General features: G+C 47.7%; 2 protein-coding genes across 6 annotated transcripts in view; one reads left to right on the forward strand and one right to left on the reverse strand.

The window, feature by feature from the left end:
- Positions 1 to 15,983, forward strand: part of sidt2 (SID1 transmembrane family, member 2) — a 214,527-nt gene that overhangs the window by 17,690 nt on the left and 180,854 nt on the right. The gene's annotated exons all lie outside the window — the stretch shown is intronic.
- Positions 736 to 15,983, reverse strand: part of pcsk7 (proprotein convertase subtilisin/kexin type 7) — a 152,561-nt gene continuing 137,313 nt past the window's right edge. Inside the window, exons 7-10 of the mRNA XM_041234958.1 lie at positions 13,249 to 13,387; positions 11,379 to 11,479; positions 1,727 to 1,894; positions 736 to 972 (exon numbers count right to left, since the gene is read on the reverse strand). Of these exons, the coding sequence (XP_041090892.1) occupies positions 751 to 972; positions 1,727 to 1,894; positions 11,379 to 11,479; positions 13,249 to 13,387 (630 nt within the window). The 3' untranslated portion in view covers positions 736 to 750. The remainder of the gene's footprint in view (positions 973 to 1,726; positions 1,895 to 11,378; positions 11,480 to 13,248; positions 13,388 to 15,983) is intronic.

Here is a 15,983-nt window from a genome sequence, read left to right on the forward strand (position 1 = left end):
TTTTATTTCCTGCGTGCAGTACCTTACACTTTTCTCTATTAAATGTTTTTTTGCCATGTGTCTGCCCAGTTCTGAATGCTTGTCTAGATCATTTTGAATGACCTTTGCTGCTGCAACAGTGTTTGCCACTCCTTTCCTACTTTTGTGTCGTCTGCAAATTTAACAAGTTTGCTTACTATACCAGAATCTAAATCATTAATGTAGATTAGGAATAGCAGAGGACCTAAATACTGATCCCTGTGGTACGAGCATCTGGTTACCACACTCCATTCTGAAGACATTTTGAGTCCTCTACTCCTAGGTCTTTTTCATAGATTCCTTCTACAATATCTCTGATATTTTTTCTACATTTTTATTTCCTGCGTGCAGTACCTTACACTTTTCTCTATTAAATGTCATTTGCCATGTGTCTGAGTTCTGAATCTTATCAGATCAGGGTGCGAGAGATCCTCACTGCACTGCAAATTTAACAAGTTTGACAGAACTGTATCAATCAGGGTGCGAGAGATCCTCACTGCACTGAGACAGAACTGTATCAATCAGGAGGTTTTTCCTCTGAGAGATCCTCACTGTACTGAGACAGAACTGTATCAATCAGGGTGCGAGAGATCCTCACTGCACTGAGACAGAACTGTATCAATCAGGGTGCGAGAGATCCTCACTGTACTGAGACAGAACTGTATCAATCAGGGTGCGAGAGATCCTCACTGTACTGAGACAGAACTGTATCAATCAGGGTGCGAGAGATCCTCACTGCACTGAGACATTGAACACTTCAGTCTTTGCACTGATTGTGCATCTCTTGGTGCTGCTGTGTTTAGTCTCGTGGCTGAGGCAGGCAGGGGTTGGCAATCTGGCTGGTACCTTGGCAGCGTTGACCAGTCTCCAGGCGTTGAGCAGCCCGAAGCCGTGCTGGTGACTGTGGTGGAACCCGGCTCCGTTCAACTCCCAGTCCGCTCGCCGGTCCTCATACTGGAACAGAGAGCGGGGGTCAGGGGTTAGTGAGGGTTAAACACAGACAGACAAACAGACATACACGCACACGCACACACACACACGCACAGACTCGCGCACACACACACTCGCACATCTCTTTACTGCAGGTCATCACCAGCATTATGTTTCTCTGAATGGAAACTCGCACCCAGTATATGAAGGCAATGAAGCTCCCCTCTCCCTCTCCTTCTCCCTCACACTTCTCTTGACTGGGCTGTATTCATGGTGCTGTAGTGACTGGGCTGTATTCACTATGCTGTATTGACTGGGCTGTATTCACTATGCTGTAGTGACTGGGCTGTATTCACTATGCTGTATTCACTGGGCTGTATTCACTATGCTGTATTCACTATGCTGTATTGACTGGGCTGTATTCACTATGCTGTATCCACTATGCTGTATTCACTGGGTTGTATTCACTATGCTGTAGTGACTGGGCTGTATTCACTATGCTGTATTCACTGGGTTGTATTCTCTATGCTGTATTCACTATGCTGTATTGACTGGGTTGTATTCACTATGCTGTATCCACTATGCTGTATTCACTGGGTTGTATTCACTGTGCTGTAGTGACTGGGCTGTATTCACTATGCTGTATTCACTATGCTGTATTCACTGGGTTGTATTCTCTATGCTGTATTCACTATGCTGTATTCACTATGCTGTATTCACTATGCTGTATCCACTATGCTGTATTCACTGTGCTGTAGTGACTGGGCTGTCTTCTCACCTTGGTGGCAGTGAAGGCTATGATGTGCTGCACGTCTCTCCAGGTCAGGCAGGGTCGAACCTGCAGCATCAGAGCCACCATCCCCGCAGCGAGGGGGGCGGCAGCGGAGGTGCCAGAGTGCCCGTCCGTGCAGCCAGTCCCCTTGAGCAGGTCCCAGTCTGAGGTCACCTGCACAGCACAGGGGCAAGAGGGTTTACTGGGTGCATACTGGGAACACACTCCGGAGAAACACAAATACTGTGCAGCGAGCGGGCAGTTAGCATTGAAAAGATTTAAAAGAAATAAATAAACAAACAAATACATAAATGATCAATCTTGATAGTGGAGCCCAGGAAGCCCAGGCCACTCTGAGATTCAGATCCCATTCACCAGGAATAAACAGCAACACTCATATCTGAGAGAGGGTCTGCTCACTAAACAAGGGGGTGTTTAACAAAACACAAAGACGGACTGGGGTTAATGCTGGGGAGTGCGGTGGAAATAGCTAGAAAGACTCCCCCCTCAGTCTAATGGTCCTCAGAAGAGCCTGCAGTACATTTTCTTTGTAATGTAAACAGATTTAATTCCATCTGTCTCCAGAGTGTATCTCCCTGCCAAGCAATGGATAAGGGTCCCTGCTGCTGAGAGAGGAGGAGAGGAGGACAGGAGAGAAGAAAGGAGAGGAGAGAGAAGAGACGGGAGAGGAGAGGGGAAAGGAGAAGAGGGGAGAGAAGGGAAGAGAGGAATGGAGAAGAGAGAAGAGGGGGAGAGGAGGACAGGACAGGAGAAAAGAGGAGAGGGATGGAGAGGACAGGAGTGGAGAGGAGAGAAGAGAGGAGTGGAGAGGAAAGGAGAGAAGAGAGGGGAGAGGAGGACAGAAGAGGATTTGAGCAGAGGAGAGAGGGGAGAGGAGGAGAGAAGAGGGGAGAGGAGGGCAGGAGAGGAGTGGAGAGGAGAGGGGAGAGAGGAGAGGGGGACAGGAGAGGAGAGGAGAAGAGAGAGGGCAGAGGAGGATAGGAGAGGAGTAGAGAGCAGAGGAGAGGAGAGAGGAGAGACAGGAGAGGAGAGGAGCAGGGAGCAGAGAGAGGAGAGAGAGAGAAGAGGAGGACAGAAGAGGAGTGGAGCGGAGAGGAGAGAGGGGAGAGGGGGACAGGAGAGGAGAGAGGGCAGAGGAGGATAGGAGTGGAGAGGAGAGGAGTGGAGAGGGGCAGAGAGGAGAGAGGGGAAAGGAGGATAGGAGAGAAGAGGAGAGGAGAGGAGAGAGAGGACAGGAGAGGAGAAAAAAAAGGGGGGAGGAGAAACAATGTTTTTGAAGCCCATCCGATTATAACATTCAACTTCAATTGAGACTGTCAACAAAATTAAAACAACCTCAGACTTTTTAAAAAGTGGGTTTGAAATGATTGCTTCACTGTCAAAGTTCTTGCTGCAACAACACAGACCGAGACAGAGAGAAGCGCTCCTTGAATCCTCACTCTAAGTACATACTGTACAACCCCACTGCATCCCCGTCTCACCCTTCCTTACATTTCTTAAACAATCATCCCTGAGAGACAGAGGAGGGGAGCAGCGATTTATAACTGGATAGCCAGACGAAATCCAGAAACCAGCTTTCAGCAAAGAGAGCTAATCTGTTTCATTAAAACAGAGAGGCAAAGCAAAGATGAATTTCACCGCGGGAAGATAAACAGCATAACTGAGAGGCTGCAGTCAGGAAAGAGGGAGGCATGTACAAACTACGAGAGATCAACTCCTTCCACTACATGAACAAGCACCTCAACCCACATTTACTGAGCTGTGTAACCAGCAGTCACAGCAAGCAGGGTTAGCTGTATAGTCCAGCAGTCACAGCGAGCAGGGTTAGCTGTATAGTCCAGTCACAGTGAGCAGGGTTAGCTGTATAGTCCAGCAGTCACAGTGAGCAGGGTTAGCTGTATAGTCCAGTCACAGTGAGCAGGGTTAGCTGTATAGTCCAGTCACAGTGAGCAGGGTTAGCTGTATAGTCCAGTCACAGTGAGCAGGGTTAGCTGTATAGTCCAGCAGTCACAGTGAGCAGGGTTAGCTGTATAGTCCAGTCACAGTGAGCAGGGTTAGCTCCAGTCACAGTGAGCGGGGTTAGCTGTATAGTCCAGTCACAGTGAGCAGGGTTAGCTGTATAGTCCAGTCACAGTGAGCAGGGTTAGCTGTATAGTCCAGTCACAGTGAGCAGGGTTAGCTGTATAGTCCAGTCACAGTGAGCAGGGTTAGCTGTATAGTCCAGTCACAGTGAGCAGGGTTAGCTGTATAGTCCAGTCACAGTGAGCAGGGTTAGCTGTATAGTCCAGTCACAGTGAGCAGGGTTAGCTGTATAGTCCAGTCACAGTGAGCAGGGTTAGCTGTATAGTCCAGTCACAGTGAGCAGGGTTAGCTGTATAGTCCAGTCACAGTGAGCAGGGTTAGCTGTATAGTCCAGTCACAGTGAGCAGGGTTAGCTGTATAGTCCAGTCACAGTGAGCAGGGTTAGCTGTATAGTCCAGTCACAGTGAGCAGGGTTAGCTGTATAGTCCAGTCACAGTGAGCAGGGTTAGCTGTATAGTCCAGTCACAGTGAGCAGGGTTAGCTGTATAGTCCAGTCACAGTGAGCAGGGTTAGCTGTATAGTCCAGTCACAGTGAGCAGGGTTAGCTGTATAGTCCAGTCACAGTGAGCAGGGTTAGCTGTATAGTCCAGTCACAGTGAGCAGGGTTAGCTGTATAGTCCAGTCACAGTGAGCAGGGTTAGCTGTATAGTCCAGTCACAGTGAGCAGGGTTAATTGTATAGTCCAGTCAGTCACGGTAAAAATCAAAAAATAATAAATAAATAAATAAATAAATAAATAAACAGATGCAGAAGACAGTGGAGAGAAGTCTCGCTCCTCCCCATCAGACGTCACACACACGGAAAATGTGCTTTACCTCGGACAGGCGGGTCTTTAATTGATGAGTCTGTACCCCTCCTCCCCTCTCTGGCAGCACTAACACCTCCTCCTGCCCCCCGCTCTCAAACACAGGGCAGTAAAATCGAAGAGAGCTCCTTAAAAGGTCTGTTTGCTCTCCGAGGGGGGGGGGTTCTTAATAACAGCTTGAAACGAGTGCCGCATTGCTGCAATAACAGAGAGTTTTTACAGCACTCGTAAAAGCTGCTGTAAAAAGCAACGGCATGCATTAGCCTCTCAGCATCCGATACGGGAACAATTGCTCCAAGTTTGGCTACATTTCTGAAATGGTAAAAAGATACTTCAGTAACTTCCCTAAGTCTCAAATGAGAGCTCAGGATCAAAGATGACCCTCAAACTCTTCATTTCTAGTTGAAGTTTGGACGAGAGACTGCAAGGGTCGAGCTCATGAAATCCTGCATTTGCTTTTAGTTGGTTCTGTGAGTCCACTAGCAGAACCTCTGTATCTGAATTCAACATTAGAAAATTCTGTGACATCCAATGCTTGATGTCTGTAAGGCAAGTAGCTAATAACACCCAGGCAGAAGAAATTCCTGGCTTTAGAGACAAACACAGCTGGGTATCTTCAGCATTGCAAGGGAAGGTCACTCTGTGTATAATCTCACCTAACGGTAGCATATATAAAAAACAGCAAGAGACCTCCAATGGAGCCCTGTGAACACCACAGACAACTTCCGATAATGCCGCTATACCTCCCCACTAGAGACGAACTGAAACCTATCAAAGATAAGATCTGAACCAGGATAGGACAGGGCCAGACAGTCCCCCTGTGCTTTCAAGATGATTCAGTAGGATGGAATGGTATACAGTATCAAAGGCAGCACTTAGATCTCAGAATTAATACTGATGGAAAGCCCGAGTCAGAGCTCATCAGCAGATCATTCACAACTCTGACAAGGGCCGTCTCGTTGCGACGTGCATCAAACCAGACTGAAACTTCTCCAATATACCATTGAGAGTTAGACATGTTTGTAATTGAATTGCAACAGCTCTCTCTAGAACCTTATCTAACAGTGGTAGGCTGGGAATTGGTCTACAGTTATTGAGGACTTTAGGGTCCAAACTGTGTTTGTTAAGCACAGGCCTTACCACAGCGACCTGAAGAGCTGAGGGGACTATGCTGGAGGAAAGGGAAGCATTTATCATCTGAGCTGCCCGTTTCCACTGGAGAACAGACCACTGCTGACTCTGGCCCTGTAGGCGCGTGCAGAGCCTCTGAACTGCACTGCGTGCCTGATGATGTCATAACCCTTGCGGGAAGCCGCTTCCCCTCCCGAAACACAGAGAAGGAAATCTCCAGCGAGCCTGTCAGAACGGATGCCTGCTTGCTGTGCTGCGGAAGGCTAGTCACTTATCTACCCGTGTCAACCTGAACTACCACAGGGTCTTCTGGGTTACAGCATCAAACACACTGCACTCCACACCGCACTCCACACTGCACTCCCTTCACACCGCACTCCCTTCACAACGCACTCCCTTCACACCGCACTCCCTTCACACCGCACTCCCTTCACACTGCACTCCACACTGCACTCCCTTCACTCTGCTCCAGGGACACGTTTGTTAACTTTTGAAGTGTGTTTGTACATGATTAATAACCTGCCCTGCTTTCTACAGCGGACAGCAATGCTAGCAGGCTGGAGAGGGTGTTTACATGAACATTCATCAAACAGCTAAATATAGCAGCTCCAACCCGCTGGAACGTTACTGAGTGTTAAGAAGTGTTCCTGAAGGGTTGATAAAAACAACACAAAACCACAAACACGAAAGAAAGATGCAGTTCATGAGAGCGCTCACAATGTGCTTCATGAGCTCTGCGTGGCTTCCAGGGCTGGCTGCTAGCACAGCGCAGCAAGGGCCTGCACGCAATCTTCAAACTCCATCTCCACTCTGAAAACGCCTGCTGCATTGTGGCGATTTGTCACTTTTTGTGAAATATTCAGAGTCTTGCGCCATTCGACTTGTGTTTCTCTTTGCTTGTAAAGCGTCTCTGTGCTGACGTGTGGCTGGGTACAGCGAACCCTTTCTCACAGCGCTCACAAACAATGTAGGCTCTATTTTAACCACCTGCGTGGATTGAAATTCTGCAGCTGTGCCAGCTCTGTGATTTGTTAACCCGCTTACATTCAAAATCCAGCAATCCAGAGATCAATGTCACAGCCCGCTTGGACAGATCCGTTCCATTTATTATGTCACTAGAAAATGACTAGAATATTGCAGTTGCTGAGGAAGGACCCAGGTCCCTGACACGAGAGAATGAGTCGAATTGAACCGATGTCTTATGAGTCGAGCAGGACGCTGCGTGACTTATGCACGGTGCCTACCGACCCTTTTAATGTCTCACAGATTTAACACAAAGCAAGAGTGGAACTAAAGAAAGGGAACCAGACGGGACCAGAACTACACCCAAGAGCCTCAGAAATCAGTGCTCCTCCTCCCAGCTATCTGTTTGAAACCTCCCTGATCCCTGCGCTCCCCCTCCCAGCTAGCTGCGAGCTACTGGTGCACGATATGAAGATAAAAATCTCTGCTCCAACATGTGGAACCCGTTACAGGATAAAACACGACACAATTTGCTTTGAAATCACTTGTTTGATAAATATCTGCCCCTGCACCCAACACAGCAGCACGCTGAGAGTGCAGGGTTGGGTTGTGTAGCACAGACAGTAGTGTTGAGAGTGCAGGATTGGGTTGTGGTACAGTTACAGACACAGTGAGTGAAGGGGATATGCAGTACAGTTACAGACACAGTGAGTGTAGGGGATATGCAGTACAGTTACAGACACAGTGAGTGAAGGGGATATGCAGTACAGTTACAGACACAGTGAGTGAAGGGGATATGCAGTACAGTTACAGACACAGTGAGTGAAGGGGATATGCAGTACAGTTACACACACAGTGAGTGAAGGGGATATGCAGTACAGTTACACACACACAGTGAGTGAAGGGGATATGCAGTACAGTTACACACACACAGTGAGTGAAGGGGATATGCAGTACAGTTACACACACAGTGAGTGAAGGGGATATGCAGTACAGTTACACACACAGTGAGTGAAGGGGATATGCGGTACAGTTACACACACACAGTGAGTGAAGGGGATATGCAGTACAGTTACACACACACAGTGAGTGAAGGGGATATGCAGTACAGTTACACACACACAGTGAGTGAAGGGGATATGCAGTACAGTTACACACACAGTGAGTGAAGGGGATATGCAGTACAGTACACACACACAGTGAGTGAAGGGGATATGCAGTACAGTACACACACACAGTGAGTGAAGGGGATATGCAGTACAGTTACACACACAGTGAGTGAAGGGGATATGCAGTACAGTTACACACACAGTGAGTGAAGGGGATATGCAGTACAGTTACACACACACAGTGAGTGAAGGGGATATGCAGTACAGTTACACACACAGTGAGTGAAGGGGATATGCAGTACAGTTACACACTGTGAGTGAATATGGGATCTGAGAGGGTTAATCCAATTCCAGTGTGTGTCAGTCACAGGTCTCAACTCACTGTTTCTCTGTTTGCTCGGGTTTGTGCTGCCCTTTCTTCTCTGTAATTAAAGTCATTTCAGTCTATAGCCCTGCCAATGACCTCATCGCTCAGCTTCCTGACACGCACACAGAACTCTCTGACACTGCCACAGTCGCCTAGCAACTCAGTAAACAGGATCCGGGGAAACAGAGACAACCCCACCCTGCTGAGCAGATAAGAGAGCAGACTGGGCCTGTACACAACATAAACTCCCATTCAATACAGTGCAGTGTAGAGAACAATGTGAGGATCTGAGAGCAGCACATTCAATACAGTACAGTATAGAGGACTCAGTGCTGTAGATCTGAGAGCAGCACATTCAATACAGTACAGTATAGAGAACTCAGTGCTGTGGATCTGAGAGCAGCACATTCAATACAGTACAGTATAGAGAACTCAGTGCTGTGGATCTGAGAGCAGCACATTCAATACAGTACAGTATAGAGAACTCAGTGCTGTGGATCTGAGAGCCAGCACATTCAATACAGTACAGTATAGAGAACTCAGTGCTGTGGATCTGAGAGCAGCACATTCAATACAGTACAGTATAGAGGACTCAGTGCTGTGGATCTGAGAGCAGCACATTCAATACAGTACAGTATAGAGAACTCAGTGCTGTGGATCTGAGAGCCATTCAATACAGTACAGTATAGAGAACTCAGTGCTGTGGATCTGAGAGCCAGCATATTCAATACAGTACAGTATAGAGGACTCAGTGCTGTGGATCTGAGAGCCATTCAATACAGTACAGTATAGAGAACTCAGTGCTGTGGATCTGAGAGCCAGCACACTCAATACAGTACAGTATAGAGGACTCAGTGCTGTGGATCTGAGAGCAGCACATTCAATACAGTACAGTATAGAGAACTCAGTGCTGTGGATCTCAGAGGGTTAATCCAGTCCCAGCGTGTGTCAGTTACAGGTGTGTGCTGCTCTTTCTGATGTCATGAGCAGAGCGAAGTGGCCATTTCCTTGGAGAAGAGCAACAAACAGTAACAAAAACAAACCACAGAGCACTCTCTCTCTCTCTCCACCCTTCTCTCTTCACCCTTGATCTCTCACTCTCTTTCCTCTCCTTTTCTCTCTTCATACTCGATCACTCACTCACTCTTTCCATCTCTTTCTGCACCCTTTTCTCTTCACCCTTGATCTCTCACTCACTCACTCTCTTTCTACATCTCTCCTCTCCCGTCTCTCTCTCCTGTCTCATTTAAAATTAGGTAGAATGATGCTACTACTGGTAGTCATTAGGAAGCCTGTTTTGCTGAAAAGTCTAATAATAATAATAATAATAATAATAATAATAATATCTCGAGCTGTCACTTCTCTCAGTGTTACTAAGGGAGTTTATGATGACCTTCCAAAATGCTGATGTCAGCTCAGCCCAAAACAAACAGCTAAACGCCAGGCACTAGAAATCTGAAAACTGAACAAATCTCTTTCTAAAGCAGCCCACCTCTCCCTCTCCCTCTCTCTTTGTGCATCCTTCCCCCTCTCCCTATTCCTCCCTCTCCCTCTCTCTTTGTGCATCCTTCCCCCTCTCCCTATTCCTCCCTCTCCCTCTCTCTTTGTGCATCCTTCCCCCTCTCCCTATTCCTCCCTCTCCCTCTCTCTAGTAACACATTTCCCAGAATAATGACAGGTAAATCATTGCTGAATAAACTGTAAGTTACTGTAATAAAGTGTGGCTCGGGGGGTGGTGAGGCTTCCATAGCAAGAAGCTGCAGCTGCTAACTGTACCTGATTTTACTGAGTAGCATTTGCACAGGTTACCCTAACTAGCAAGAGACAGAGGGGAGAATGTGGGGAGTGAAAGAGAGAGATTGAGAGAGGGGGGGGAGAAGGGGAGAGACTGAGGAACAGCTTCACTGCTTAGGCTGCTGTGAAAAAACAAAGTTGCTTTGTTCTATATAATTTGTTTAAGTAAGGAGGACTGCTTTCCTGTTAAACACCAGCGCAGTGCGCAGTGCAGGCTGGCCGAGATCTCTCTCGGTCCAGTGCAGTGTGCAGTGCAGGCTGGCCGAGATCTCTCTCGGTCCAGTGCAGTGTGCAGTGCAGGCTGGCCGAGATCTCTCTCGGTCCAGTGCAGTGTGCAGTGCAGGCTGGCCGAGATCTCTCTCGGTCCAGTGCAGTGTGCAGTGCAGGCTGGCCGAGATCTCTCTCGGTCCAGTGCAGTGTGCAGTGCAGGCTGGCCGAGATCTCTCTCGGTCCAGGTCAGTGTGCAATGCAGGCTGGCCGAGATCTCTCTCGGTCCAGTGCAGTGTGCAGTGCAGGCTGGCCGAGATCTCTCTCGGTCCAGTGCAGTGTGCAGTGCAGGCTGGCCGAGATCTCTCTCGGTCCAGTGCAGTGTGCAGTGCAGGCTGGCTGAGATCTCTCTCCAGTCCATCATTCCACTCCCATCACCCCACTCTCATCACCCCAGTTCATCATCCCACTCCCATGATCCCCACTCCCATGATCCCCACTCCCATCACCCCAGTCCCAGCTGCTCACAGTGCTGTTTCTGGGAATTCTCTCCTGTCAGGGAACTCTTTCTCAGCTCAGCAGGGAAGCAGGAAGGAAGCCAGCCTCATTCCATCACTTTCATTATTAGACTTGTGACGAGATCAGGGTTCAAGTAGGTCAGGTGTGTGTGTGTGTGTGTGTGTGTGGGGGGGGTTACAGAAACAACCCCCTCCCCATGGCACCAGGGACTCACAAATGGAAAGTCCTTGAGGTTTTAAAATACACTTTCTCATGCTTTATTAGCTTTGGGATCCTACTGGTCTTAAAACTAAGCTTGTCATTTCTAATACATTTCATTGTACCTCGAAAACACTGTACACGGTAGCAGCCTTCCCTCTCCTGAACCGCACCTATATCAGCCCCTTGAGAGACAGTGAGGGTTCTCTCCAGCTTCTTCTGTTGAAACTGGGACTGAGAGGTGAACGGCACAGAGCTCAGCATCACCTCTGATAAACAGGGAGGCGCAGACAGCAGGGACTTTAATGCCGACAGGCCAACATGCCATGCACTTTCAAACTAAGAGAACTTACTCGCAATGCAAAGGGGAATGCGGCGATGATGTAGGGGACCAGTGGAAAGGGTACTGGAGGATTTGAACAGTGACAAGGGCTTCCACGGTCCCTGTGCTGCTGTACTCACAATGCTGCGCAGCATCTTGTCTCCACTGCTGAACGTGACGGCGAGCATGGAGGCACACTCCTCCGCATAGAAGGGCATCTGGCCATTCTCATCCACTGCTCCTGAGAGAGGGACAGGGGGAGACAGTCACAGTGTAGTCTGACTGTCTCTTACACACAGTCACAGTGTAGTCTGATTGTCCTCTTACAGTCACAGTGTAGTCTGATTGTCCTCTTACAGTCACAGTGTAGTCTGATTGTCTCTTACACACAGTCACAGTGTAGTCTGATTGCTCTTACACACAGTCACAGTGTAGTCTGATTGTCTCTTACACACAGTCACAGTGTAGTCTGATTGTCTCTTACACACAGTCACAGTGTAGTCTGATTGTCTCTTACACACAGTCACAGTGTAGTCTGATTGTCTCTTACACACAGTCACAGTGTAGTCTGATTGTCCTCTTACAGTCACAGTGTAGTCTGATTGTCTCTTACACACAGTCACAGTGTAGTCTGATTGCTCTTACACACAGTCACAGTGTAGTCTGATTGCTCTTACACACAGTCACAGTGTAGTCTGATTGTCTCTTACACACAGTCACAGTGTAGTCTGATTGTCTCTTACACACAGTCACAGTGTAGTCTGATTGTCTCTTACACACAGTCACAGTGTAGTCTGATTGTCTCTTACACACAGTCACAGTGTAGTCTGATTGTCTCTTACACACAGTCACAGTGTAGTCTGATTGCTCTTACACACAGTCACAGTGTAGTCTGATTGTCTCTTACACACAGTCACAGTGTAGTCTGATTGCTCTTACACACAGTCACAGTGTAGTCTGATTGTCTCTTACACACAGTCACAGTGTAGTCTGATTGTCTCTTACACACAGTCACAGTGTAGTCTGATTGTCTCTTACACACAGTCACAGTGTAGTCTGATTGTCTCTTACACACAGTCACAGTGTAGTCTGATTGTCCTCTTACACACAGTCACAGTGTAGTCTGATTGTCTCTTACACACAGTCACAGTGTAGTCTGATTGTCCTCTTACAGTCACAGTGTAGTCTGATTGTCTCTTACACACAGTCACAGTGTAGTCTGATTGCTCTTACACACAGTCACAGTGTAGTCTGATTGCTCTTACACACAGTCACAGTGTAGTCTGATTGTCTCTTACACACAGTCACAGTGTAGTCTGATTGTCTCTTACACACAGTCACAGTGTAGTCTGATTGTCTCTTACACACAGTCACAGTGTAGTCTGATTGTCTCTTACACACAGTCACAGTGTAGTCTGATTGTCTCTTACACACAGTCACAGTGTAGTCTGATTGTCTCTTACACACAGTCACAGTGTAGTCTGATTGTCTCTTACAGTCACAGTGTAGTCTGATTGCTCTTACACACAGTCACAGTGTAGTCTGATTGCTCTTACACACAGTCACAGTGTAGTCTGATTGTCTCTTACACACAGTCACAGTGTAGTCTGATTGTCTCTTACACACAGTCACAGTGTAGTCTGATTGTCTCACACAGTCACAGTGTAGTCAGTGTAGTCTGATTGTCTCTTACACACAGTCACAGTGTAGTCTGATTGTCTCTTACACACAGTCACAGTGTAGTCTGATTGCTCTTACACACAGTCACAGTGTAGTCTGATTGCTCTTACACACAGTCACAGTGTAGTCTGATTGTCTCTTACACACAGTCACAGTGTAGTCTGATTGTCTCTTACACACAGTCACAGTGTAGTCTGATTGTCTCTTACACACAGTCACAGTGTAGTCTGATTGCTCTTACACACAGTCACAGTGTAGTCTGATTGCTCTTACACACAGTCACAGTGTAGTCTGATTGCTCTTACACACAGTCACATGCAGTTTCCTTACCAATGGTCACAGTGTAGATGGAGTTGGCGTAACCGTCATAGTTGCAGTTGTCCTTGTACTGTCCTCCGTTGCCACTGGCGACCACAAAGATACTGCCGAAGCCCTTCCTGCCAGCAATGACCCCGTGCTGCAGCGCTGCCTACAGACCAGGGCAGGAACAACAAGCCAATGCAAAATCACTCTCAACAATCTCAACACAACAGAACCGCCCCCAATCTCAGGGCATTCCCTTGTATAATTCTCATGTGACTCGTTTCCAGCCACTGCAGGGTCCAGAGCACAAAGGGTTAAGAGCACCTGGAGGAATCTGCCCGTTCCGTCAGGCTGTCAGCAGAGTAAACAGAGGCAAGGGAGCTCAAGGTTCAGAGCCGAGGAGCAATCGCAGTGTGCTTTTCAAAGGGAGCGGCGTTCCAATGAACTGATCAAACAGCACATTTAAACACAAACCACAGGCAACTAGATACGGAGAAATACAAACATGGGAAAACTGCAGAATGAGCTGTGCAACCCTCCCACATCCCCCCACAGATCCAAAAAAACCTGCTGTCCTCCATGGGCAGGGACACACAGCCACACTGGCTGCTCAGCATGTAGCCGTCTGTCCCAGCCTGAGAGACAGGCAGTGAGCACTCGGACCTGCTTCTGGGGGTCAACCAGAGCTCAGCGGTACAGTTTATTTATCGATGGCCATTGTTATGTTATTTATTATTTTTATTTATTTACTTTGGCAACACTGCTAATTTTTAGGCATGCCAATAAATCACCATTGAATTGAATTGAGAGAGAGAGACATACACACACAGAGAGACAGAGAGAGGGGGAGAGAGGGAGAGAGAGAGAGACAGAGTGACAGAGATGGGAAAGAGAGACAGAGACAGAGAAACAGAGAGACAGAGGGGAGAGAGACAGTCAGAGAGAGAGACAGAGGGGAGAGAGACAGAGAAAGAGGGGAGATAGAGAGAAACAGAGAAAGAGAGGGGAGAGAGACAGAGGAGAAAGAGACAGACAGACACAGACAGGGGAGAGATAGAGGCAGAGATAGAGACAGAGGGAGAGACAGAGAGAAACAGAGAGGGGAAAGAGACAGAGAAATGGGAGAGACAGAGAGACAGAGGGAGAGAGGGAGGATGCAAAATGCTTCTAAGTGGGAAACATAAACACAAAGAATGATTTTAAAATGGAAACTCATGCTGTTTCTCCAGAATTGATTACTTTGCCGTCCCTACATGATTTCTTCAGTCCTTCTGTTTATACCTCACACTGTTACCCACTCACTGATGAAGATGGAGTGAATGAAGTCGTTCATTTCTGTTTGGGGATTACACAGCAATGCTATTGTGATGTCACAACACGCTGGCTGTGAATAAGAAACATGCTCTGGAACAAGCATGAAAATGCCCTGTACTCTCCATGCATTCTTTTTCTACAATAAGAACTCTAGCTTTTCATTCAAAGTCAGGTTTTTTTTGCATTCTTTTCCAGTCAGAGTGAATGTATCCTGCGAGCCTGTTCATTCAAGCTGATTTGCAGGTTTGCTTGAGTGGTACGACAGACTCTCTGGCTGAGTGACCAGGCTGAAACACACACATTTAAAACAAGAGAAGAATGTATTCATTCAGATAAAACCCTGGACTGCGAGGGATGGGAGCACTCATTACTAGAACAGTAGCAAAGTGCTGTGGAGCCACTGGCTCAGTTCAAGTTGCTGCAGGACCCTCGCTAATCTGACAGCACATGGGCTCTGCTGTCGTGGGCTCATTATCCAGACAACTAATGAGAAACGGCTCAGAACAGGACACGAGCTCTCCCTCCTTCCTGCAACAGAAGCGCTTCATGGAGGATTCTTCCTGTTGGAATCGCTGGATTCCTCCGAGTACACCAGTAGCCTTTGCCTCTGCATTTCCCTAGCATGCCCCCCATCTCTCTAACCCTTCAGATAGGGCTGATACAAAAGACCTCTTCCAGGCTCTATATGGGGTCAGATGGAAGATGCAAGACAGCCTCACGTGATAGGAGGTAGAGAGTTATCTTGGTTGCATGTATGCCATTTCCCCCCCATTTCAATACAAAAGCAGTGCAAAACTATTTTCAATGTTGCATGCATGAAAAGGTTCAGCAGAGTCTTGCATTTCCCTCAGCAGAGTCTCGGTCCAAGGTAAACAGGCCTGCATTAAAGGGGAGTGACTCCAGCCCCGGTCTTTCTTCCCCTGCCCGGTATCGCCTTGTGTAAAGTCCTGGCCGGCTGTGAAAGGAGCGCAGGGTTTGTTTATCGCCATGGCGACTGTCTGTTTGTGTAAGTGTGTTTCCCAAGGGTCCCGCTGGCTACTGAGGCAGGAGCCAGTGAAAAGGGTTTTATTATTCTTACGACCGGGCCTGCTGTTTCTCAAGCTGTTAGTTAGTTTCCCCTCTTAGTAGCAATTTTAAAAAATGAAGCAGTAACAGCGATAACAAGCCTGCAGTCTGGCAGCAGCAGCTGCAGTGCTGGAAAGAGAGTGTGGATGTTACAGCTTGGACACAACAATAAGCAACAGAACTGAGGGCCTAACTGAGAACACTTAACTACAGTGGGACTGTGCAGTATATTGCAGTGGGGCAGTGCAGTATATTGCAGTATATTGCAGTGGGAGTGTGCAGTATATTGCCGTGTATTGCAGTGGGACTGTGCAGTATATTGCAGTGAGACTGTGCAGTATATTGCAGTGAGACCGTGCAGTATATTGCAGTATACTGCAGTG

This window comes from Polyodon spathula, chromosome 36, assembly GCF_017654505.1.
Source record: "Polyodon spathula isolate WHYD16114869_AA chromosome 36, ASM1765450v1, whole genome shotgun sequence".
NCBI lineage: Eukaryota > Metazoa > Chordata > Actinopteri > Acipenseriformes > Polyodontidae > Polyodon > Polyodon spathula.